This window comes from Pan troglodytes, chromosome 8, assembly GCF_028858775.2.
Source record: "Pan troglodytes isolate AG18354 chromosome 8, NHGRI_mPanTro3-v2.0_pri, whole genome shotgun sequence".
NCBI classification, from domain to species: Eukaryota; Metazoa; Chordata; class Mammalia; order Primates; family Hominidae; genus Pan; species Pan troglodytes.
In genome coordinates this window covers 128,376,143-128,402,499 of record NC_072406.2, presented here as the reverse complement: position 1 = coordinate 128,402,499, position 26,357 = coordinate 128,376,143, and the positions used below count along the sequence as shown (strand labels likewise).

Below are 26,357 nucleotides of genomic sequence, written 5' to 3'. Positions count from 1 at the left end.
TCTCTACCGTGGAGAAGGAAGTACTTGAGCATAGGGAAGATAATTTACCTAAATTCCTTGCAGTGCACATCACAGTATTAGACACTGGACAGATACAAGAAAACAGTCAACCAAAGCAATCAGTCCATAAATCAAACAATCAACGAAATATTACCCAGCAGAGGTGGAGTCTTTACTGATAGTTCAGACCAAAAAAAAAAAAAAAAAAAAAAAAAATGAAGGCCAGAGGGGCCTTTACAAAGAGATCCTCTAGGGATGTGAGCAGAAGAAATTCTCCTTGTCTCTTAATGTGAGTTGTGTGTAGAAAAAATACGCACAAAAACATCCATCCCATTGATCCTTCTGTACTTTAAGCTGAACAGATAATTCAGATCAAAACCAAATTGATCTAATTTTAATTCTTTGTCATGGCCTCAAATTTACGAACTGCGTCAAGCGCAACCTCATGTATGTATTGCGATAGTGTGTCTCCTAGACTTTCCTAATTCGCTTTTATGCTCGAAAAATCTATAAAACAGATTTGTCATTCCTTCTATAGACTTCAAATTTGAGGAAAATCTCATATGGTGTGATGTTTTTCCTTGACAGTTTCAACTGACTTTTGTCAGATTTTTGACAGCAGAAAATAAAACCAACAACTCTAAGAACATTATACTGCATTTGTTTTCAGAGGAATAGTTTTGGAGTTTGGAGGAGTTTGAAATGACTTCTAAATGATGTCACAATTGATGCTTTAAAACAGGCCCCAATCTTTTGTGCTACAAGCACCACTGGCTTAATTAGTTCTGGCGGGGGCATCGTCATTAACTGCAAGTTAATTGTGTTAGCGGGCTCATACTATAGCGCTTCCAGAGGTTTTGGTTTCGGTAAACAGTGCATTTCCATGGCATTTCTTGAAAGATGCCGGGGTAAGTGGCATGACAAGAACAGTGCTGTGTTACAGAGCCTTCATTGTTGCAGAGGGGCCTAGGGGTCACTTATCCCCACGTCTTTGGTGATCTCTGCTTCTTCTCTTGCTTCATCAGCGGTGGGAGAGGCCCCATCCCACCACTTAGACCAAACGTGCATCAATGGAAATCAGAGGTTGTTGCTGTCTTGGAGGCTGCTAAAAGGCTTCTGAAGAAGTGAGTCAGTGTTTTCAGTCTTGTTTTCATTCCACGTCCCAAAGCTCATCCGGATTGGCATCTGTGTTTGCTGCCTCCAGAGAGAGAGAGGCTAATTACTGGACAAAGCTGGGGATTAAGCTTCCCTCTTGCCCTTATGAAGGAACAATCCCATTGGAACAGGGTTTAGGGCTTATTAGGAGAGTGGTGGAGAGAAAAGATGTTTTCTCCATGCAGGCGTTCCCCATCCTTCCTGGATGAAGAAGACTGAAATGTACAGGGCTTTTAATCCAACACCTTTGGCAATCACGAGAAAACCCTTGCAAGTCCCCCGAAGATGGGGTATCTTTTGCCATATATTCAGGCAATAAGACATGACAGGCACTTTATTTCATCAGGGCTACACACCTTGAATGCATTTTGTGGCATAAGGCCAAAGTACAAATGACTTCAACTCTCACAAAATGCAATATCCTTCCACAAAGGCATTAAAATCATTGCACTGGCTTATTAGTATAAGAAATAAAAATTTCTTGAAAACTAAGGAGGAAGAAAGATTTCCTAAGATAGGTTCCTGGGGGTCAGGCACCCAGATTGCCAATAAGAATCTTCCATTTGCAAATAATGTTCAAAAGACACTTCTTAATGTAGTCAGCCTGGAAAAGGGCTCTGAAATCTGAGAGCAACTGGTTCTTCTTGTATTGCCAAAGGGCAAATGTCAAAGTACAGCATTAGAAGGTGAGATCTGTGTCAGCATATAGACCCTTACACCAACTTTCTGGGTGTAGACGATTCCTATTTTCTCATTTCTCCTAAAAGATTGCAAGAGGAATTGTGTGTTTATAAAAGAATTTTTAACACTTTGGGGCCAATTTGCCTTTTAAAAATTTGCCTTTGTGAATGAATGCTCCAGGGTAGTCATAATCTAGCCCTTCTAAATCCCTGCCTCCCAGCCAGAAAGAGGCACATTTCTAGATGATTAGAGAACTTCAGGTGGGAACGTTACTCTGCTTCTGGCTTTATGCCTTAAAATATGACCTAAGGCAAGCTATCATTTCCCAGAAATGAAATATGTCATATGTTACTATTAAAGTGAACCAGAAAAAGAGCACTCTATTACAATAATGGGTTTTGTTTAAAAAAATTCAAATGTCAAATCCCCAAAGGAATAATACATATTTGATACTATTATTAGAACAGCAATACCAGTAATTGTATGAGGTACTTATATTTTGCATTGTTCATCCAGTAAAGGGATTTTATGTAAACCTTTCAATAAAATTATTGTGTCAGAGGAAAATGAGGAACAGCATCACTCATTATTCATGCAATCAATATACATTTATTGGGGGTGACTGTGTGTTGGTTATCAGTCTAAATGCTGGGGATGAAAAAAAAGACTAGGACAGCTTCCTGCCTTCAAGGAGCACACATTCCACATGAGGAGACAGATATAGCAACTAACTACAATGCAATGTTACAATAGACATGGCGGAGACTTCAGTGAGGCCGTGGAGTATACTACAGGGAACTATGAATTGTGACCAAAGAGGTCCATATTATCGTAGTGTCCTGTTTGAGCTGAGCCGAACCTTGAAATATCAGGATGAAGCACGCATTAGGCAGGTGGAAATGAATGGGCAAAGGTATAGCAGTCAAAAACGTCATGGCACACTTAGAGACTGGTGAATAGTTTTTTTTTTTTGTAACTACCGCAGTAAATCTGTCAAGCTGTCTGACGTCAAATGTTGAACTTTCATGGACTAGAATGAGTTAAAAAAATCTGAATGCTTTTTAAGCAGTAGAATTTTACAAAATGAAGGGCCAAGGAAGGCAGTGAGAGAAACAGACAAAATGCTGCATGGAATAAAACTGTCATTCTCATCCTGACTCATCTGTTAACTTATGAAAATACACTTACATCAAGAAATGCCAGAAAATTGCTCACTTCACGTGCTTATGGGTAGATTGAACCTAATTTTGTGGCATTAAAACCAATTTTCTGCTGAGCAAACATGTCACAGAGGATTACATGAACCTTTATAATTATTAATAATATTTGATACTTTGATGTCACCTTTCATCCTGAGATCAGTCCCATACACACAGGAACAGATAAGCTCCAAGGAAACAGAGATGATATTAATACATTAAGTCACAATGCTTTTCTGTCTTCGATATTCCAAGGGCTTTCTGGCCGTGTGTTTCTCTCACCTTTAGAAGTTAGTGGATGTAGGCTGGGCGCGGTGGCTCACGCCTGTAATCCCAGCACTTTGGGAGGCTGAGGTGGGTGGATCACAAGGTTAGGAGTTTGAGACCAGCCTGGCCAACATACTGAAATCCCATCTCTACTAAAAATACAAAAAAATTAGTTGGTTGTGGTGGTGGGTGCCTGTAATTCCAGCTACTTAGGAGGCTGAGACAGGAGAATTGCTTGAACCCAGGAGGCAGAGGTTGCAGTGAGCTGAGATCATGCCACTGCACTCCAGCCCAGGCGACAGCTCGAGACTCTGTCTCAAAAAAAAGAAGAAAAAAAGAAAAAAAAAGTTAATGGATGTAGTTGTAAAGCAGTGATTTTTTTAATTATTATTTTTATTAGCTCCTACTATGGGAAGTCTTAGGCTACAGTATGGGCCACATCTTTCTGTTCACAGCTTTCCTTGGAAGATCAGCTTTTGACATATAGATTCTCCTACTCCCTGGCTTCTTTGCCTGCTGATCTCATCCTGACATACCAGAAGTGGGCTGTGTCTTCATCGATTCTTTGACTTCTACAAGAGACTAACAAGGCATCATCATCTTTATCAACATCATCATCATCATCATCGTTATCATTATCCTTCCAACTACAACCCCCAGTACTGCTGCTGCTTATGAAGTAAGCACTCTATGCACTATTCTACTATTCTAAAAACTTTATATATGTGTATATACCACATTAACTAATTCCACACCAACATTATAGGGTAGTGCTGTCCAGTAGAGCTTGCTGCAATGATGGAAATGTTCTATATCTGTGTTGTCCAATATGGTAGCCACCAGCCACATGTAGCTATTGAGCACTTGAAATATGGTTAATGCTACTGAGGAACTGCATTTTTCTTTTCTTTAATTTTAATTAATTTCATTGACATAGCCACATGGCTAGTGACTATTGTATTGGACAACACAGTTACAGCCTCTGGGGGTTTATTGTTACTTTTTAAAAACAAAGCTCTGTATTCATCAGCAGCATAAACTTAATAAGGACAAGTGTGAGTGAATGGTTCAGAAATACATTATTGAAGCTAAAAATACAGATGATCCTTGACTTCCAATGAGGCTTATGCTCTGATAAACTCATCAAAAGTTGAAAACATCATAGGTTGAAAATGCATTTAATACACTTAACCTACCAAGCATCACAGCCTAGCCTAGCCTACCTTAAACATGCTCAAAACACTTACATTAGCCGGCAGTTGGGGAAAATTATCTAACACAAAGCTATTTTATAGTAAAGTGTTGACTATCTCATGAAACTTATTCAATACTAACCTGACAGTGAAAAACAGAATGATTGTATGGTCCATAGTCAAAATACAGTTTCTACTGAATGTATATGGCTTTTGCACCATGGTAAAGTCTAAAAATATAAGTAGAAGCATCACAAGTTGGAGATCATCTGTATTTTAAAAAGAAGTCCCATATTCTACACTGGGAGAGCTTTTAGTTCACCCTTCCCCCACCCTGTTAAAATTTGATTCAAAAGAATTCCGTGGAATATATAGGGTAACACGAAGTCATTTCTAAACAGAGAACATTTACAAAAGATGTGGATGATGTCTTAAACCTCATTGTAATCCAACTATCCCAAGTAATCAGCACCGGTAAGCACTAGTCCCTCTATTGAAAATTGAAATTCCAATTACTGATTTTCCAAAAGAAGACATTCTCTTCCACATACGAAATGGAACAATGAAAGAGGATTTTCTGTTTGGGGTGACCGGGTAGAAACGGAGTCTTCACACAAAGTCTTAGTTCATATTCAGCCCTCCTTTCCCTGAAACCACATCCCCAGGATTTATCTGGTTTGTTTGTGAAAATATGGGAAAACATTTTAAGTCGAAGAAACTGATCAGATGACTTAATTACATTTCTGCTTAGTTCAGCCTGTAACTTAGACTGTTAGAGAGAGAGAACTTAAGTAGCCCTTGGTTTGAACCATCTGTCGCGAAAATGTGACATATGTTTGCTTTGTTTACTCAACAACCAAGTGTAAACTGATACACTGAACTAGAGGATCCCTGAATGGTGTGGCTATGGGTGTGTGTGTGTTGGAGGAGGGGTGTCTGATGAGGGCGTCCATCTCCTCATACTTACCCCGGAGGAACACGCGTACAGCACAAGAGAAGTGCGGATCCGTAGGATGTCCCCCGGGTTTGGGGCGCGCCCCGAGGCGCAGACCCTCTTTGGCGACTCCACACAATGTGCAGCCCGCCTGCAAGCAGCCGCTGCAGCCGAGGGGCGCGCCTGGCTGATGTGTGGTTGAATGGAGAGCGGCCCAACCCTCCTCCTTCCTCCTCTTCTTCTCCCCGCCCTGACACCCGGGCCTCAAACTTCAACCAAAGCCCGTGCCCTTTTCAGTTTACCCCCCTCGATCAAAATGAGCCATTCTTTTCTGTCCTCCGCGGCGGCCCATTGTCTGGCGTGATAGGTTTGCAGATTTGACAGCTGGGCGCACACAGATTTGATTCAAACTCGGTCTCCCCGAGAGATGAACTTGGACATCAGCAAAGATCCTGAGCACTGCCGGCTGGCTCCTAGACCGGTCTCCGGACCCAGTGTAGACTTCGGTGCCCCGGGCGCCCCCCGGCGTGCGGGAAGGGGAGCGTGTGTCAGGGGTGGGGGGCGGGGGGTGAGCAGCAGGACTGGGAACCAGCGGTCCCAGGGGTTGGGGCGAAGGGCTGTGTACATGTTAGGCTTTTTGTTGTTGTTGTTAATTTACTCTCGAAACAGCCAAGATGGAGGTCAGCTTATAAATTTCCTAAAGCCAGGTCTGGCCGGGTTTAAATGCAGTGGGCTGGGGACTCCGCTTTTGTCTCCTTGTCGGAGCTCCAGGAGAGAGGTAGAGACTGCGTGTGCATGTGTGCGTGTGAGTGTGAGTGTGCACGCGCTGGCGTGGACGAACGGGTGGGCGCATCCCAGGATCGCCGCTCCGGCGTCCTGGGTCTGAGTGTGTCTTGAACGCACCAAGTCTTGAATCACAGCCACTAGTGACGTGGGGGAAAACTTTGTGTTCCGAAGAAGGGTCTGGCTCGATTGCCCTAAGAAGAAAGAGCCCTTGTGCCCGTGTGTGTGTGTGTGTGTGTGAGACAGAGAGAGAGAGAGAGACAGAGAGAGAGAGAGAGAGTGTGTGTCTGGCAGCACCCGCGGCCGGCTGCAGAACACTGCGTGTCCTGTGCGCGCGTGCGGGTCCGGCCGCGGGTCCCACCGCAAGCGGGCGTGTGCAGCTGCGGCTGCCTGGCGGGCGAGCTTAGGAGGGAGCTGGAGCTGCGGGGCGGCGGGAACAGGAGCAGGCCGAGGGTCCTCTGGCCAGAAGAAATCTGGCCTCGGAACACGCCATTCTCCGCGCCGCTTCCAATAACCACTAACGTCCCTAACGAGCATCCGAGCCGAGGGCTCTGCTCGGAAATCGTCCTGGCCCAACTCGGCCCTTCGAGCTCTCGAAGATTACCGCATCTATTTTTTTTTTTCTTTTTTTTCTTTTCCTAGCGCAGATAAAGTAAGCCCGGAAAGGGAAGGAGGGGGCGGGGACACCATTCCCCCGAAAGAATAAATAAGTAAATAAACTGGCTCCTCGCCGCAGCTGGACGCGGTCGGTTGAGTCCAGGTTGGTGGCATTTGGAGTTTTTTTCGTTCTGTTTGGGAACCCATTGCCGCTTCCCGTCCCTCTTCCCCACTCCTTCTTCCCCCCTCCTCCGGCCACCCCTTTCCTTTTTGCTGGCGTCTCCCAACTTTAGGGCCCGGGGGGCGCTCGTGGCTCCGGGCTGCACCTGCCGGGGCGCGCCGGGACTGCGGGCCGGCGCGCTCGCCCTGGGCTGGGGTGCGGAAGCGCCCGAGTCCTGGGCACCGGGCGAGGGTGTGAGAGGAGCGGACGCCCAGGAGGGAGCCGAGGACGCGCGGCGGGTAGGGGGTAAGGGCGCAGGAACCGGGTTTCAGCCCCAGTCGGGACATCGGTTCCCCCTGGCTTGGCGGCCTCTGGAGGAAGACGAGTCCCGGGGAGAGGGAGGGCGGCGACTGGGGCTAGGGATTGGCGATCCGAGTGGGGAGGGCCGGCGGCTGAGCGAGCTCGCTGGCTGACGCGAGGAGGGGGAGGCCAACTTCTCGGGAGAAGGGGCTCTTTCGGCGCCAGGGCTGGCTAGGGAGCTGCCGCCGCCGCCACCGAGGGCTCGGACTCCAGGCAGCTGCAGGCTCCGCTCGCGACGCTCGGAAAGTACCGTTTATTTATTTATTTGCTTGCGTTCAGCGTCTCGGGTTGAACCCAACAGACACCCCCTTGGACTTCAGGAACCCTCTTCAGACCTCTCCAGCCCTCACCCCCATCCCCGTGTCAGCGGCCCCTGGAATACACGCACATGCACCCTGACCTGGGTGGGGGTGGGTCCTCACCCCGGCGTTGGAAATTCCCCAAAGGCGGGAACGGGGGAGGGGAGAGGGTTCTGTGGGGGGAGTCTCCGGCGCTCTCCGCTCTCATCTCAAAGCGCGCCCTCCCTTCCAGGTTGGGTCGGACCTGAACCCCTAAAAGCGGAACCGCCTCCCGCCCTCGCCATCCCGGAGCTGAGTCGCCGGCGGCGGTGGCGGCTGCCAGACCCGGAGTTTCCTCTTTCACTGGATGGAGCTGAACTTTGGGCGGCCAGAGCAGCACAGCTGTCCGGGGATCGCTGCATGCTGAGCTCCCTCGGCAAGACCCAGCGGCGGCTCGGGATTTTTTTGGGGGGGCGGGGACCAGCCCCGCGCCGGCACCATGTTCCTGGCGACCCTGTACTTCGCGCTGCCGCTCTTGGGTAAGTCGAGGCCCGCCGCGGGCTTTCTTACCCGCTGAGTCTTTCCTAGGGTCGCTTGCAGCAGCCCACCCCGCCCTCCGCACCAAAATTGGGGCGCGGGTGTGGTGGATGTGGAAGGAAGAAGTTTCGTTTTGGGGAATGGGATCGCGAATCCCCGGGTTAGGGAGGCGGTGGCGGCGCGGCGCTGCCTGAAGCTTTTCGGGCTTGGTTTTGATTTCCTGTGGTTTTTAATGACCCAACTTGGCGGGGGACTAAGAAGCCCTCCAGCCGAGGGCCCTGCACCCCCAGAGAGTCTCTGGGAGCTCGCGGAGCCGCGGCGGGCAGGTGGAGTTGGGGAGCATTGGGGCCGGGAGAGCAAACTTGGAAGAGAAAAGTTTTTCCCGAGTAGCTTCTGGGCGCTCTCCGCCCGGCGGACCGCTGACCACGGCTGGCCTGCCCCGCGCCCAGCGCGCGCCCGGTGCCCAGTCCGCCGCCGCACTTCTCCTCGGAAAGCGCCTGAGTTTCAGCCGGGCGGAGCGGGTGGCTGGAGCCGGGGGTGGCCCGGGAGCCCGGGTCGTTGCTCAGGCCAGGATGCCCCGGGGCGGAGGGCCGACGTGCGCGGTGGGCAGCGCAGGCTGTGGAGCAAACCCTTGAAGCCCGCGGGCTGGCCTGCGCCACCCTTCCTTGCTGGCCCGGGAGGAGGAGAGAGGAGCTGGAGTTCCAGGGGGCGGGAAAATGGACTCCCGGATGGTCGAGAGGTGGACCCGCTCCCAGAGCAGGGCGCCCCCGAAGGCTGGTCAAGCATCCCTGACCCGGGCGCGCGCCCTCGCCCGGAGCAGGGGCGGCCGGGGTCCCCGCCCGCCGCACTCAGGCTCCCTCCCCTCTGCCCCGCAGACTTGCTCCTGTCGGCCGAAGTGAGCGGCGGAGACCGCCTGGATTGCGTGAAAGCCAGTGATCAGTGCCTGAAGGAGCAGAGCTGCAGCACCAAGTACCGCACGCTAAGGCAGTGCGTGGCGGGCAAGGAGACCAACTTCAGCCTGGCATCCGGCCTGGAGGCCAAGGATGAGTGCCGCAGCGCCATGGAGGCCCTGAAGCAGAAGTCGCTCTACAACTGCCGCTGCAAGCGGGGTATGAAGAAGGAGAAGAACTGCCTGCGCATTTACTGGAGCATGTACCAGAGCCTGCAGGGTACGCGTGGAACCTCCCCACCCCACCCCGTGTCCCTCCCCGAAGGCAGGCGGGCCTTTCGTCCCGGGGCCAGCTGATCTCATCCTCCACTCACTTCTCCCCAGCTGCAGAGTGAGGACCTTTCATTGGCCCCCAGGGACAACGGCAGCTGGTGTTTGCTGGGCTGACCAGCATTGTTGGGCCTGTTGTTGGAAAACCCATGAGTAGGTCGGGGGCTGGGGGTAGGGCCACCCCCGGGACCCCGCTGACCTCTCTGAAACCTGGTCGGAGCATGGGAGGAGGATCCCATTAAAGGGCCCCAAGGAACCCACAACTTCTTTCCAAGGAGAGCCAGCCTGGGGCTTTCGCTGGCCTCTCAATAATAATAGGAAGGCTTGCCCTGCATCTGGTCTGGACTCCCCCTGTCTTGTTCCCTTTAACCTGCTCTGATGTAAGATGAAGTATTGTAAAAGGTCCGGGAGAATCCAGTCTATCTTTACCCTCCCCACCTAACGTGATCAAAGGCAGATGTGTGAAAATCCATTTGTCATCTTAGATTAGCTGAGTCTTGAACCAGCTGGTGTGGTTCAACCTTGGTTATCACAGAAGTAGCTCAGGGAGAGAAAGATCCACTGGTCACAACCATCCAGTCCAATGGGAGTGTTTTGGTCCTCGTAAGCCAGAGGGGGCTCATGTTTGTAAACCTAACACAAACATCTTGTGTGTTCATTCTCGACTGAGACTCACACTGGAGATTTGTATTATACAGATTTGACCTGTCAGCGGTCACTTCCTCCAGAGTCTATTAATGAAAAACTGTTTCAGAGGTGGGCTGTTTAATAGCCATGGTAGCTGCTTTCCAACCGTATGCCAGGTTTTGGGAGCAAGCTGAAATAAGGGTCTTTCCTGGGTCACCTTTCTTCCATTGGCTCCTGGAGGCAAGCAGGGCTCGTGACGTCACCAGCTCTTTCCTCTCTGATTTCTATTCCTTTGCAAAGAGTGGGAGAGTTTTCTGGCAAGATCGGGCTGGGTTGTTCTCCAATATTTTCATGGCACTCTGGGGAGAACAAGAACAACAAAGGCGGAGGGAATGAAAAGAAATAACCATAGTGAAAGAGATGCATTTGAAATCTTTCAAAGTTTCAGCGTCTTTTTGTTACACAATCATAACATAATTAGAATTCAGATTCAGCAGCAAAAACCTGCTTGAAATATATGTTTTTCTGATCTGAACCCAATCTTTCTGTTGTTTTTAGGAAATGATCTGCTGGAGGATTCCCCATATGAACCAGTTAACAGCAGATTGTCAGATATATTCCGGGTGGTCCCATTCATATCAGGTAAGCAGATTTATACTTCCATGCTGATGCCTTTGTGTGCTTGAATTCGTTGGCTTGCATTCTCTTTGGCTCTCAAAGAGCGTATAAGTAGATAGTTGAATGGCACAGTGTTTCTGGGAAATTAGAAATAGGATGATGATAATGAAGAGGCATAATGCCTAGAGATGACTGTATGACTTGAAAGTAATTCTAAATGAAGTAATGTGGTGTGGTGGTTTGGAAGAGGTTCCAGGGAGGTGACTTGGTTGGGGTTTTTTTTTTTTTCACATTAAAATATGATTGGCCATCTCTTGCAAAGGGAGTGCCACTTCTGTCTGTAGGTGGCAATCGTATTCTCTTCTCGCTGCATACCTTACATAGTGCCTCCCTGGAAATGGGATCTGTTCAGATTATGCCACTTACTTTACAAGACGCCCAAAGATAATCTTAGATTGTTGAAAAATTTGGGATGAATTCACTTGTCTGCCTTTGATTTAAAAGATTAAGCTCTGCCATTTGTTAACAATTCTTTTGCTTCTGTTTTTTCCTGAGCAAGTGTGTGCATTTATGAGAGAATGTACTCCTGCCTCAATGGCCCTTTTAAATGTAGTCTCGCTTCCCATGGTTTGTTTTGTCTCTCTTTGCAGTTCTATGTGTGGTTTGGAAATGAACTTAGTTTTAGAATTAAGTGTTTTGTAACATCTGCATTCAGACAGCCCATAAATAAGCAAGGCAGTAATTTATCTTTATGACATACAGATTCCAGACTAATGTTGTCTTTATTTATTTACAGTTTAGACATTTTCTCAAGTATATATAGCCACCACAAATTATATGTCTCTCAGTGGTTAAACGTGATGGGTAATGTTGAATTTGATTCTATGAGATTATGGTTTGTAACTGGTGAGAGTGTCTTGGTGTTCTAAATGTTTTGTGTTTTTTTGCAGAAAAGCCACAGAATCAAGGGAGTGTATAAATACTGATATTTTATTTGGGTGTGTCATACATGTATTCATCTATTCACCAAACATCCATTGAGCACCTACTGTGTTCTAGCTATTGCGGTTTGGGCAGTGAGCCAGTCATCACCTTGCCTTCATGAATCTTAGAGATAGCCAGGAACTGACATTTATTAAGTCTTATTATTTGCCAAGCAATGTGTTAACAGTGTTACATCATTAACTTAGGTAATCATCAAGTGCTTCTTAGGTATTATTATTTCCATTTTATAGATGATTAAATTGAGGCATAGTGAAGTTAGGGAAACAGCCCCAAATCACAAAAGTCTTAAATGGTAGAACCAGAATTGAAACTCAAATTTGTTTGATTCTAAGCTTTTGTAACATCTACCCTTTGCTACTCAGAGTGTGGTTCTTATACCGGCATCATTGACATTGCCAGGGAATTCATTAGAAATACAGGATCTCATTTGAACTACTGAATCAGAATACACATTTTAACAAGATCCCTGGGCTGGGTGCTTCATATGTACATGAAGCTTGAGAAGCATTTCTCTACATTATTCTGTCTTTTCCTTTAGAGAAAAAGTGTGTGTGTGTGTGTGTGTGTGTGTGTGTGTGTGTGTGTGTGTTAGTCTGTCAGTCTGTTTTGGCATGAGATATAAGGATACGAGTTTAGTATAAGAGGAATTCAAATGTTTCTCTGAGTAATGCCAATAATTTCCACTCCATGTCACTTCTAGTGCTTTCTGTCCCTTTGATCCAGCCAGGACAATGGTTTAAGCAGTGGAGAGGAGATGTACAGACAAACGTATGTGACCACCTAAGCTCTCCTGGGAGCGGATCTGTAGAAACTGGGATGGGGTGTTGCCAGTGGAGTGCTAGGTGCCAGAGGCAAACCTGACCTTCATCCTGCTTTTGAGGGACAATGCCTGTTACCTACTGTCTGCCCTGTGGACTCCTCCTTTGTACTGATGCCTGGAAGGGTAGGAACCTCTCCATGGTCATTGATAGTGAGAAAGCAGGCAAGGAAGAAGGGCCATTGGGTTTTCATTTCAGAATTTCTATGAGCAATGGTTTTTGTTTGTTTGTTTGTTTGAGACGAAGTCTTGTTCTGCCACCCAGGGCCAAGGCTGGAGTGCAGTGGCATGATCTTGGCGCAATGCTACCTTTGCCTCCCGTGTTCAAGTGATTCTCCTGCCTCAGCCTCCCGAGTAGCTGGGATTACATGCACCTGCCACCACGCCTGGATAATTTTTGTATGTTTAGTAGAGAAATACATGTCACCATGTTGGCCAGGCTGTTCTTGAACACTTGATCTCAAGAGATCCGCCTGCCTCGGCCTCCCAAACTGCTGGGATTACAGGTGTGAGCCACCATGCCTGGCCGCAATGGAGTTTTTATTATTTTTTTAAAAACTTTTATTTTTAGAGACAGGGTCTTGATCTGTCGCCTAGGCTAGAGTGCAGTGGCCTGATCACAGGTCACTGTTGCCCCAAACTCCTGGGCTCAAGCGATCCTCCTATCTTAGTCTCCCGAGTAGCTGGGACTACAGGTGTGCCACTACACTGGCTAGCAATGGAGTTTTTTTACACTCATTTTCCCTCTCAGAGTTGCTCTTTCATTTGTATAATGAGGCAATTGGAGTAAATAATCTCTAATCGTTACAGTCCATGGATCTGAGAAAAGGTTGGGCTCATCTCTAGAATTCTTCCACGGTTCTCTTACATCACCTTCTCTACCCTTGCAATCATTTCAACTGTTAAGGAGGCATGGTCATTCTCAGATACCACTGGTTTGTCTGAATTTATGAGTATTGGACATTCTTCTGCATGGGCCAAGTTTCACTTATGCATTCCTTGGATCCCATTCGCAGGCCAGCTTTCTTTTCACAGCAAGTATGATCTGGAGTTTGTGAGCCCCGTCCTGTCTAGAACCCAGAAATCATAATGAATTAGCCAGAGCCAGAAAGGCCTTGTCTAGAGCTCCATTTTCTATCTCAAGGGCATTGGCTTTAGGTTCCAGCACTAATGAGATTTGACCTCTGACAGTGACTGTGTTCCTTAAGTGGGATAGTAAAGCCAAATGGAGACTTGAGAGGCTTTAAGTCATTCAATAATGCATATTATCCAGTTTGGCCTTTGCAGGATGGAAAAGGATGGAGGAACAGGATGATAAATGTTGCTTTTCATGGTTTGAATCTGAGCTTTCTAGAACATCTCTTCTGTCTTGAAAATTTATCTGAGGAAGCCAAGACAACAGTGTCTCTGCTTTTCACAGATATGGTAGCAATCAGAGTTTCCATATTTGGATTTCTCTGCCCAACATGAAGAGCATGTTTATCCACATACACTAAGGGTGAGCTGAATCCTCGCAAGGAACAAGACATGTTTGACGTTCTTGTGTTTCCATTTTCCTTGGATTCCTCAAACCCACATTCATTTTAGCCATTGTTTGCTTGCTAACCACATAAAAGGCCTTGCTGAGGTATTATCAGTGGCCCGTTGGGAACAAGAAGGAGAACAAAAATAAGGTGGAATCTAAAAACCGTCCTGTTTTCAAGCTTGAAATGCAGAAGGGAAACCAAGTAGCCAAGTCAGGAGAGAACTGCAGAGGGAGGGTGGAGGGCTGCTTTCCAGAAACCTGAGAGCGGAAGCCTTTGGCCCCTGGGGCACAATTAAGGGCTTGAGGAGGTGTGTTTCCTGTGGGGTGAGGCTAGTGTGGGTTTTAGGGGCCTGGAACATGAAGTGAGCGGGAGGACACACAGGAAAAAGTGAGCCGGTGCAAGAGGATGTCGGAGGAGAGGCAGGAACACAGAAGTGTCCTAGGATCCCAGAGGGCAGAGCTGTGTGGGCGCTCAGAGGCTCAGAGGCAGAAGCCACCATGCACAATGCACTGTTTAGCATCTGCATCTCTCCCGGCCAAGATCTCTGCTCTTGCACCTCTGTTCTGCCCCTGCTTTTCTTCCTCAGAAAAGTTCAAGACACAGAAGTAAATAGGGATTTGAAAGGATGATGAACCTGTTGGCAATTTTTTTTGGACTCTCTGGAGTGGGAGAGCAAAGCAGTGAGAAATTTTGAAAATACAGTGAGTGCTAAGAAAAGCCTGAGGATGGGGAACAGAGGGAGGACAGAAGCACCTCTTTGGCAGCAAGGTTTAAAACTATTGATTGGGAGACTGGATTTTTGTAGAGAAGTCAGGAGATGCCAGGCCTTCCTTAAAATACAATCACAGTTGATGATATTGCATGCAAGAATCAAGTGGATGGATGGTAGGGAAAGAGTAATGTTAGGTTTTGAACATCCTGACTTGCTAGAAGGAAAAGTCCCAGCTTCTGGCGCTCATCATTTTCCTACCAAGGGCTAGGAGTGGCTTTGACCTTTCCGGGAAGCCTCAGGATCTCCAGATTCGTTCCCAAGTAATTGGAAGTGGTTTGCTCCAGGATGAGATGCACCTAAACTCTCTTTTGAGTCTTGCCTCTTTTTTTCTGAGTGATTCTGTGAATAATTAGACATGTTTAGCATTTCTGTTCAAATGCACCATCATATTTAAGTCATTATTTTTTAAAAAGTTATCACAAAGTCTACATGTTGGAGAAGAGCCTTGTAACATCACCTGCTTTCTTGTCAGGTCATGACGAGAGAAAGCCTTGTAAATACCAGCTATTAGGGATCGTGGTGGTCCTTTTCTTGCACTCAGCTCTCTAATCCTGGTGTTCCTATATTTGAGAACCCCCATTTGTTTCCTGTTATTTACTCTGGCATATGGTAAACTCCTTAGTGGGCCAGTGAAGGCCCTGCTCTCCATCTTGAAGCCCCACACCCCCTCTCCACTCAAGCTCACTGAGCCAAACAATTCCCCAAGTATTTCATGTGCATTCACTTTCCTGTGCCTTTGCACAGGGCCTTGCCTTTACTTAGAAATCTTCTATCAGTTCTTTAAGACCAAGATCAAATTTCACATCTGAAGGCCTTTGCTGGAATCTCCCCAAACAGGCAATTCTACTCAGGGCTCCCTCATGCTCCATCGTGCTCTTGCCTTTATGGTAGCTATTAATCACAGCATATCGAGAGGACTTATTTATGTGTCTGTTTTTCCCACTGGAAAGTCGGAGACTTGCTTGTTATGCCAGGTGTCAACTCAGCACCAAGCATCTTTCTTGATCCTGAGCCGGCATTCTGTCAATCACGAGTGGTTGAATGTTAGAGAAGAAGGGTCCCTAGAGATCTAGTCCAGTACTCTGTTTTTATAGACTTGAAGCTCAGAGAGGGGAGGGGATTGGACAGAGTCGCAGTGCTTGAGGGTGGGCTTGGGGACCTTTGCCAGGTCATGGCACTGGTGTAGGGGGAGCCAGTGTTGGTCCCTTTCTGTCTGCATACTCTCTGGACCAGCCTCATTCATTCTGGAGACCTCAGCCACCACTTACATTGATGACTCAGAGCCTTCCTTCCTACTGCAGCCTCTCCTGAGCGCTAAACCAGCATTTCCAGCTGAGTCCTGGACGACTCCATCTGGCGGTGTCTCAGTTAACTCAAACTTAGCATGTCCAGAATGGATCTCATCATCTCTCCTTTGCTCCTTACCCTCTCTCTTCCTGGATCTCCAGTTTTATTTAATAGCATTATTGTCTTCCTAGTGATCTGCACTATAAGCTGTGGAGTCATCTCCGTCCCTTCCATTGTCTTCAACCCCTTCAGCCTGACCCATCACCAAGTCCTGCTGAAATTACCTGCTGTCTTTTGAATGCTCCCCTCTTTCCACATCATGGATGTAACTGTCTTATCTCTCACTTGAACTCTGCATGGGCTTTCCAGCTGACTTCCCTAGCTTCTCACAGTCCAACCTGACCTCCTCATTCCCAGGTCTTGTGCACCTTGGTGACTTCCAGGAACACTCTGGCTTCAGTCTTCCTTCACTCTTTTACTAACTGGCTTTTGATCTCGCCCCAGCCACCATGTATCATAGACAAGACAGGTTGGGCAGCTGCCGTTCTACCAGCACTCTGGGCAGCTTCATCCCTCCATACCTTTGCACCTGCTGGTGCTAGGAGAAAGAACACATGCTCTGGAGTTCCACCAACCTGGGTGAATGAATCCCAGCTCTGCCATTCACCTTATCTTGAGCTCACTGTGCCTCAGGTTCCATGGGTGTAAAATGGGATGATGATAATGCCTACTGTATAGGTTCTTTTGGATTAAAGATGTTATATGTAAAATATCCAGTATAGTGCCTGAAACATACTTGGTCCTCAATAAATCTCAGTCCTTTTTAAAGCTACACTAAGGTGATGTTGGCTTGCTCCTGACTCAAGACTGGGACTCTTTTCAGCAGACCACATTGCCCCATCCGAGAATGATGATTCTATGTCTTGCAAAGGGTAGCAAACCTGAGCCTTCAGGAAGGCTGCTTATAAACTACCTTGGACAAGCAATGAAAAATCTATCCTCTATCCAAAAGGCCCGAGAGCAAAGTCCTGTCTCTTAATCATCCGGCCTGAGGCTTAGCTACCCTGTGGGGAAGGTCTTCCTTATTCCTGCACTGAGTCTCTCCTTTTCCCTTGGACCCCTGTCCTTATGCTCTGTGGTCGGAAGTGAGTTGGTTGCAGCTGGTGATCACCTGGGGTGGGAGCTTTTCCTGTGCTTAAGGATTCTTGTGATCAGCCTTCCCTTCCAAGCTTGGCTGATTCCTATTCCTCTAACCTCTCCCCATAAATCTTTCCAGTACCCCTCATAGCGGCAAGAATTACTGCTCCCTGAGAAGGGCATGCCTTAAACCTAGGAGATGCTTCCGTCTGCAAAGGCTTTGCTAAGTACACTTACATTTCACTTTCACAGACCACTACTTTTGGTTTTTATTCTCTCCCTGTCCTGCCCCTCAGCAATCCATTTTTATTGTAGAACAATAGGAAATTGCAAACAGGTAAAAAAGGAAAAGAAATTTCAATCACCCAGCGTCCTACCACCCCAAAATAACTGCTGTAAACATGCTAATAGGAGCCTTTTCCAATTTTTCCTATATATGTAAATATGCATAGATGTGTATGTACATACATGTATACATATTTTTTTTACAAAAATGGTGTCATAATCTACATCTATTCTCTGATTACCTCCTTGATGATCTGAAAAACCTATGTCTTTCTGTCTCACTGACCACTTCCTAAAGGCAAGATTTTATTATTTAGATTAAATGTCAACCTCAAGAAGGTCCATGAATACAGGACATGCTAGTATCTGTACACTTGTGGCAAAGACCCAAATGTTCCAGTGAAGGCTGTGAAGGTACAGACAGTTAAATATTTTGCATAGAGTTACTGTAGGTCCTGTTACCAGAAGAAGGGAGATTAAACATCAGTGAGTGACAGGTAATTGCATGAACTGAAGATTGTTACAAGGTGCAAATTATTTATAGCCAATATGTCTGTCCTCATTCCTTCTTCTTAGTCCTCTGAAGTATTTCTTTTTGCCATCTCTTGATTTTTCTGCTGTCGAAGCTTGTTCTTTCCAAGGGATGTCCTTTTTGTTTTTTGTTCTCTGGGACACAGTAGCAAATTCTCAAGAGGAGGTATCAAATTGGGGCTTGTTTGGTAAAAGAGTATGGATCCAGGAGTCAGGAGATCTGTGTTCTGCTTCTAGCATCGTTTACCCCTAACTAGCTGGGTGACCTTGGGCCAGTGTCTGCAGGTCCTGAGAGTCATCTGCTCCTTTTGTTAATTTGAGGGCAGTGGCCTAGAGTGATCTTTAACATATTAGGTTGGTGCAAAAGTAATTGCTGTTTTTACCATGACTTTTAATATTTTCCTTCCTTTTTGAAGGGCCCGTATATTGAATCTTAGATAGTTATTCAGCAACTATTTTTCTTTCTAGCATTTTATTCATGCCAAGGAAACTTGTGATCTTGGCATATGTCTTTCATGTTCATAACCTTTATAAAGTATGATTTATTCAATGTATACCTTACTTTGAACTAGAATGTATTTAAGGCATCTTATTTGAATACATGGAAGAAGATAAAGTACAAAAGAAAATAAGTAAATGCAGAAAACAGGGGAAAAGAGAAAATGAGAGTAGGAAAGAGAAAATGAAGCCAGGAGTGAGCTCAGTAGACAAATACATGCTACAAGATTATATTTCAATAAATTAAATAATCGGAAGTGCAGCATTTGTTTCACGAAGGGATAAATAAAACCACTGGATTTGTAGATGCAGTAGGATGTTTGGAGGTCATTCTAGTCCCGTCCCCGTATTTGACTGATAAGAAAGCAGAATTCCATAAATTGATAGGACAATGCAACATTAATTGTCTAGGACAGTGATGACAAGTAAAATTAGGTGTTTGCTTGTAAATGGGTATTTGAAACTCTCCATATCTTGGCATTTCCCCATCTCAGTTCAGTTGTCTTTCACCTGTTCAAATCTGTGCTCCCCCCTTAGGATACTACACTTTATTTTCTTTGTTTCTTTTAGCATGAGAGCCACAGCCATTGACTTTAGTTAAGGAGGTAGTTGTTCATTGTTTTGGAACAAGGGTTAATTAATAGGTCTCTGGCAACAAGAACTAGTGGCTGGAATGTTAATTTTCATATTTCTTGGCACCCTTCAGGGTTGTCTGTAAGGAAAAGTGAGAAATTATTTGTTGCGTTAAGCCCTCAGATTTTTTTTAAAGATAATCTTTCATTCAGAGTTTTTTGTTAAAGGAGCTAACCACGTCCTGTAATTTAGAGACTCAACTAGCTGGGTCAGTGATGAAAATGAATGAGTAATTTGCATAAGAGGCTAATTTATTATGTCTCCTGGGCATTTCTTTCATCTCTCTTTCCATTCTAATTAATGTTCTAAGAGGGTCTATCGCCATATCAGAAATTAGGGGTGAAAGCAGCTATTGTTAACCTTTATTATTATGATTTTTTGTCTTCTGTAATCTTTTAACCATTTTCTTTTCATATCCAGGATTTACATAGACAGGGCTGTGGGGTATATGGAGAGATTTTAGAGGTATACTCTTTTACGATCTTTCTTCAAATAGTAGGCTGGTGTAAAAATAAAAATGACTCAGGATAGCTCTCCAGCCACAGAAGGATTTTCAAAACATATAGAAATACGCAGCCATGGTGGCAGAATTGTTTCCAAATACAAGCTCTCAAAAACATCTTTATAAACACGTATACAGACACATAGGCATACATACATTTGTATATCTGCCTGCTCACATGTGCATATTTTTATAGAGTGTGTTAAGTGTGAATATGATAAAATATTTTGCCTCAAAAAGATCTTCCTTGACACGTGTTTCAGTTGGTCCTGGCTGTGACAAAGGCAGCTGTGTGTGCGAGTGTGACACAGCTGAGGAAAGGCAAGAGACCAAGCAATTTCTTCGAAAATCAATTGCAATTTACTCCTACTAAATTAGCCAAGGGTCCGCCCCATCCACGCATTAGCATATGACAGACTTTTAATCATTTGGTCAAGTGGCCTATTTTTGGTCAAACTGCAGTTCCCTTTGGAACTCTGCCTATCCCAGAACTGTGTATTCTCCTCATTGAATCCTCAGTCTCTTTAAAGGGGAGGTGAGTGAGCAAAGAGGAGTCCCGCTGGGGAAGCCTCTACCTTGTGTCCCCTTCCCCTGCCGTGTGTCCTGCACTAAGCTGCCTTTTCACAGACTTACGTTCTTCTGGTCCCCCACCATGCTAAAAGGTACGTATTGCGCCCTCTCATTTCTGAGGAGAAAAGCTGGGATCAGAGAGGTTGAGTAACTTTCTTAAGGCCACACAGCTGATACCTGGAAGAGCTCAGATTCACTTCTTGTTCCTGTGACTCCAAAACCTGTGTTCTTTCTACTGTTAGTGATGAAATTTTAAGCACAGACCAGGATCCTTTATTTAGAAGGAGCTATCTACTCCCTTTTCTCCCTCTTTAATTCCCAGCTTTCTCCTTGTTCTTCCACCCTAAAACACTGTTTGACAAAAGGCCTTTAAAGTTGCAATATACACCACTACCTATTATTTTAATATTTGGGCCTGCAGTCTGATGGGTTCTTAATTGACAACCAAAATCCAGAACACGCGTGCTATTAAAACCATTCCTGCGGAACTGCAGAAATATTAACCAAAGAAGCAATTTCTGGATTGTATCTTTTTTCATTTCAGTGTGAGATGGAAGGCTTCTAAAGTGGAGCAGAATGCCTAGGGCCATTTTTTGTCATGTTGTCGTATAAATAGCATTACACAGTGTTAAAAAAAAAGGAATACATAGTTTAGTCCCACTTTAAGGTGACCTAATGTGCTATTCATTTGCCTTCCACCATGCTGGTGCCACTTTCCTCTAGGTCCCTGTGAACTGTGTAAGGAGCACCATGCCAACTGTGATTTCTGTTGTCCTTTGCACATGATGGTTTTGTGTACAGTTAATAATGTATGAAAATAAGTATTGATTGCATTCTTTGTAGGAGAAGGCCAGCAGGTTTCTTAAAGCGCATGTTTATGAAATGTTTCATTGATTTCTGTTACTACGCGTTTTGAACAAAACACTTGATGAGGAAGATACCAGGAGATCCCTGAATTCCAGAAGGTTCTCAATGGAACCACTGTATATATTCTTCTAAGCTTGGGAATGGCAAGTGGCATTTGAATGGCAAAAGAAGTGATCAGGCTGAACATACTCTCAATTCGAAATGGTTGCATTCCCCATGATACTTAAAGAGAAGTAAAAATAATAATTACAGCAGCTGTGAGTTGCAGCGAGCTAGGTGTTTTATATGTCATAACTTGCTTAAGCCTTGTTCAGTAGAGGTACTCTTAGCCCCATTTGGTTGGTGGATAAGGGAACTGGGGCTCAAGTGAGAAACTTGGCTTGAGGGCACATACTTAATAAGTGGTAGAGTCAGCATTCTCATCCAGGAGGGCTGGCTTCAGAACTCATGCAGTAGCACCCATTTGCATGTATATAACATGCATGGGAGAAATAGCCCATGAAAATATCCCATGAAAGTGAAGTGCACGAACTGCATAAAGGATTATTAGATATTTTTTACTGAGTGATACATATGTGGATATATGATGTATATAATATATATAACATATTACATTATATATGTTACATATATATTACATATATACATTATATATTATATATTATTTTATTAATTTTATATTTATTTTATTAATTAATATAATATATATTATTTTATTAATTAATATAATATATTATACATTATTTTATTATTATATATTATATATGTTACATTTATACTTATTTTAGAATGAAGAGAAGAAGAGGTAAGTTTTTATAGTCTCTATCAGTTTTCAGTTTTTCAGTATGATAGAATTCCATTTCTGCCAAATTCATTCATCGGATATTTATTAAGAACTTACTATGAGCACAGTGGGAGGCCCAGATGATTCAGAGGTAAATAGGAATTGTCCTCTAAGAATTCCCTTTTTTGCTTTAGAGATACATATAAACAAGATAAATTATGATGAATGAGTAGAACCCATAGAAAGCTCACATACGGCCCTATGGTGGGAATAACGGACTGGATGGTGTTGCGGGTCAGAGAAGGCTTGCAAAAGGGGACTTTTAAGCTGGCTTTTGTGGAATGGATAGGAGTTTGGTGAGTAGAGCTGACTGGGGAGAGCATTCCAGGCAGAGGCAACAGCCTGGGCAAAGGCACAGTGTGTCCAGGGTTTGCCGTGGCTGGAGCAGCAGGTATGAGGAGTGGTGTGAGAAGAACTGAGCAGAGAGGCAGGTTTGTCACACTCAGGGGCTTGGCCTTTGTCATCGAAGATGGGAAAGGAAGATGGCTAATTTATCTCAGCATTGCTGAAATTTTTAGATTGAATCACATGAAATTGCCATTTTAGTAGGTCAACATGGTAGAATAGCAACAATTTCAGACAGTTCAACTTAATATAGTTTTGTGTCATAAAAGCACACACAGGGGCTCTGGATGCTTCTCGACCAGAGAAGGACATAAGACCTGCTGTGGGTGAGTAACCCCTCATCATAGAAGGCACCTTCTGGGAAAACAAAAAATGAGGCCAGGAGCACTGTGCTATTAGCTTCAGCTCCAGGTGGAAATGGAGCAAGAGCAAGTGTGGGTCAAGTTCAAGCTCCTCCCTTCCGGTTGCACCTTCTTGAGGAGAAAGCATGCACAAGCTCGGAAGGCAAAGGCCAAGTGCACAGAGCCCAGCATTTAGGTGCCGAGGGCAGGGAGGATAGAGGGGCAGGAGTGTCTGAGGCAGGCTGGCTGCATCTCCCTGGGTGGTCCTGGGAAGGTGTGGTGGGGGCGGGGTGGGGGGGTACAGGTAAGCAGAAAGACAACAGAGCAGACAGGGACCAGCAGGAATCAACCCAGGAAGCTGGGTCATCCTGAAGGGCCTCGGCTGCTAGGAGGCATTTTGGCTTGTGGTAGGAGAAAGGTGGTCTCTGACAACGGTTCATTGGGACCCTGTGGATGCTGAGTGGCATGGCTGGTGTTAGGAGGCCTCCCCTGGTGGACAGTGGGGATGTGCACAGCATGGGTCCCTGAGAGGATGGCTCCCATCTACTTTTCTGCAGAGTCCCAGCCCCAACCCCAGCACTGCCTTTTGTCCTGGGCTCAGGGTGGACTTCTGCTCTCTCGCTTGGGAGCAGTGGCTCAGGTGTGGGTGCCTGGCTCCCTAGGCAGTGTTGTCCTCCTGCCTGGGAGGGATGGTGCTGTCCAGCCTTTCTCGGACCTCTGGAACCGTGCTGGGTAGCACCCGTTTGGAGGACTTGAGGTATGGGCTTGTTTATTCATTTATTTTGTATTTACTGTTTTCTTCCTCTGACTCCCCGGTCTTCTGCCTCGCCTAGCTGTTTTCTGTGCCAAATTCTCAACTCGATTCAGAACATTTCGTAAGAGAATGTCTCAATGAAAACTCAAGTGTTCTAAATGAAGGAAGTTGTGTTAATTGAAAGCAGTGCCCACTCACCCCAGGGAGCACCTGCTTGAGGGGAGAGGATGGGGAGGAAGGGAGGGAGGGCTGGGAGTGCCTATGCAGCTCACAGAGCTGGCTCCTAAGAAGCTATTGAACCCTCTCTGTGTGTCCTACCCTGCACCCATGCTATGTTATGACATTGTTTTTATGACATCAATGGGGCTGGGGTGGGAAGAGGTGGTGCTGCCCTTTTTAGCTGCTGGTGATCCCTGGGAGGAAGGGCAACATGTTCCCAGGGCAGGACCTACTGGGTGGACCCTCTGTATTCATCCCAGAGATAGGGCTGGCAACGGGGAGGGGCAGGGGATGAGGTCATGGTGATCCCAAAAAATATATGTGCTGCAGAGTAGCACGGTGGCAAGGAGCAAAAGCCTTGGAGTTGAGCACACTTGGGTTTGAATTCCATGTTCCAGCACTTAGTAGCTATGAGACCACAGGTAAATAGTTACTTGCAACGTTCTAGGTCCTGTATGTGTAAATGGGGCTAATAATAGTATCCAGTTCATAAGGTTGCTAGAAGTAACACTTAGGGAATGTTTCATTTGTTTTTCGCCCTCCTGAGCTGTGCAGGAAACAGGGGTGGGTAGGTGGATGACTGCCAGCGCCTTCCTTTCCTATGCATTCTCACTCCCTTTCTCCTCCTCCCTCAATATATTAGCATGAAACAGGAATAGTAGATGATTTGAGTGCATGCAGATCTCTTCTGCTCTGAAAAGAAAAACAACAATAGCCATACCCGAAATTCCAATTACCAGTCAGTCCAAAACACTGATTTTCTACTCTACACTTAAGCAGTAGCTCAGGTTTTTTGCGAACTTACTGTGTGCCAGGGAATGTGCTAGCTGCTGGGGAGATGGTGGTGAGCCAGAAAGTGCAGAGTGCAATGCCATGTAAAGAAGGGGAGAAAGAGAGAGGAAGAGAATTAGGATGCAGGAAGGAAAGTTCTGGAAGGGGATGGCAGAGACCGGAATGTGGGGATGTGGGGAGTGGATTCCAGGTGAGCTAACACATCAGTGGAAAAGGAAAGGGCGTGTACCCAGCCAGCAGAGAAAATTAATACTGAATATGCTAGTCCTGTGTTGAGTGGATGTGAACATGGTGGAAACCTAGTGGTTTTTTTTTTTTTGTTTTTTTTTCCTGATGATTCTCAGGAATGTTTTAAAAAATGCAATGTTTGCAAACAAAGTAGAAACAGTTGAAGCATTGTTTTCTATTAGCAGCATAAGGTTCACTGGCTATGGGTATTTTTTCCTTCTTGCTTTCCAAATTGTAATTTTAAAAGATGAGGCATTTCATATTCAAGAGTTTCCTTTGTCTGAAATAAATTATTCATTTCTACTCAGTTTCAGAAACAATGAACATATACTTAATGCATCACAATTAAGCGGGTGCAGCTTCACATAAAATTATGTTCCATGCATTTTGGTGGCAAACAGAGCAGCATATCCTATATCTTGTCGACATTTGTTCCTCATAAGCAAAATATAAAGAAGTCGAAGCCCAGAAATGTGTTTTCTTTCCTCTCATGGTGGAGGGGGGTAACTTTAGACCCAGGCAGCCTTGTTTTTGACATTCCACAGCTGTTGGTGGCTTTGTCAGTCTGTAGAGAAAGTGAACTTACTGCAACTGCCTTGTGCGTGGGGTCAGGTGAGGGTCAGAATTCTTGAGCACCACACATTTATCTCAGTCTTCTTTGTCTGGGTTTGAGATCTGTCTAGAATCCTCTTGTGGAAGGGCATCGCCTGGAAATGACTTCCTTTGGGGTTTGGTGGCAGCTGTTTTTTTGAATACTGGCTGGTTGGTCATGTGGCGGTTTTCTGAGGATCTGGCCCTGAGATATTCTTCCTGTGACAAGGTTTCTCTTTAGGAAAATAGGCATTGCCAGCAAGGATCAAGATGTCCGTGGACGTCCACTTTAGTCTTGAAGATTTAGCTATACTGGTTCCCAGGAGCATTTTTTGGGATGCCTCTGACTTAAGTCCCAGCCCTGAGGTCAGAGTGAAAGCTGGCTCTGGTTGCCAAAGGGCAGTTGTCAAAGAACATTAATTGTGAAATGTCTGCTGGCCTCCCATCAGTAGGGCAGGAGATGCTTTCTTTCTTTTTTTCTTCTTCTTCTTCTTTTTTTAATAGAGTCAGGGTCTCACTATGCTGCTTAGGATGGTCTCGAACTTCTGTTTCAAGCAATCCTCCTGCCTTGGCCTCTCAAAGTGTTGGGATTATAGGCATAAGCCACCATGTCTAACCAGGAGATGCTTTCATAGGCTATTTCTTTTTTCTTTTCTTTTCTTTCTTTCTTTCTTTCTTTTTTTTTTTTTGACAGAGGCTCTCTTTGTTGCTCAGGCTGGAATGCGGTGGTACGATCTTGGCTCACTGCAGCCTCTGCCTCCCAGGTTCACGAAATTATCCTGCCTCAGCCTCCTGAGTAGCTGGGATTACAGGCACCTGCCACCACACCTAGCTAATTTTTTTTATTTTTAGTAGAGACGGGGTTTCACCATTTTGGCCAGGCTGGTCTCAAACTCCTGACCTCAGGTGATCTGCCTGCCTCGGCCTCCCAAAGTACTGGGATTACAGGCATGAGCCATTGCACCCGGTCTCATAGGCTATTTCATTTAATCTTCATAAAAGCCTGAGTGTTAGCCTTGAGTATGCGTGAGGGGCATTATTCACATTTTGCATAAGAGGAAACCAAAACTCACAGAAGTCCAGTGACCTGCCTAAGGCCACATAGCTAGTTGGTGGCAAATCCTGAATTCAAGCCAAGTTTGTCCAGCTGCGAAGGCCTAGCCCTTTGCATGCTACCCCTGCTTATTGCCTTTTTGATTGTCAAG

At 45.6% G+C, this 26,357-nt stretch overlaps 1 protein-coding gene across 8 annotated transcripts in view; it reads left to right on the top strand.

The window, feature by feature from the left end:
- Positions 1–727: 727 nt before the first annotated feature.
- Positions 728–26,357, top strand: part of GFRA1 (GDNF family receptor alpha 1) — a 217,126-nt gene continuing 191,496 nt past the window's right edge. The window contains exons 1-5 of one of the 8 annotated variants that reach the window (XM_063782157.1): positions 728–908; positions 3,758–3,981; positions 7,861–8,146; positions 9,020–9,313; positions 10,549–10,632. In XM_063782157.1, the coding sequence (XP_063638227.1) occupies positions 8,107–8,146; positions 9,020–9,313; positions 10,549–10,632 (418 nt within the window). In that variant the 5' untranslated portion in view covers positions 728–908; positions 3,758–3,981; positions 7,861–8,106. Of the gene's footprint in view, positions 1,125–3,304; positions 3,406–3,757; positions 3,982–6,535; positions 6,973–7,166; positions 7,276–7,404; positions 7,576–7,860; positions 8,147–9,019; positions 9,314–10,548; positions 10,633–26,357 lie in introns of those variants that run through there. The other 7 variants (XM_063782156.1, XM_063782155.1, XM_063782159.1 and 4 more) reach the window with 7 other exon arrangements.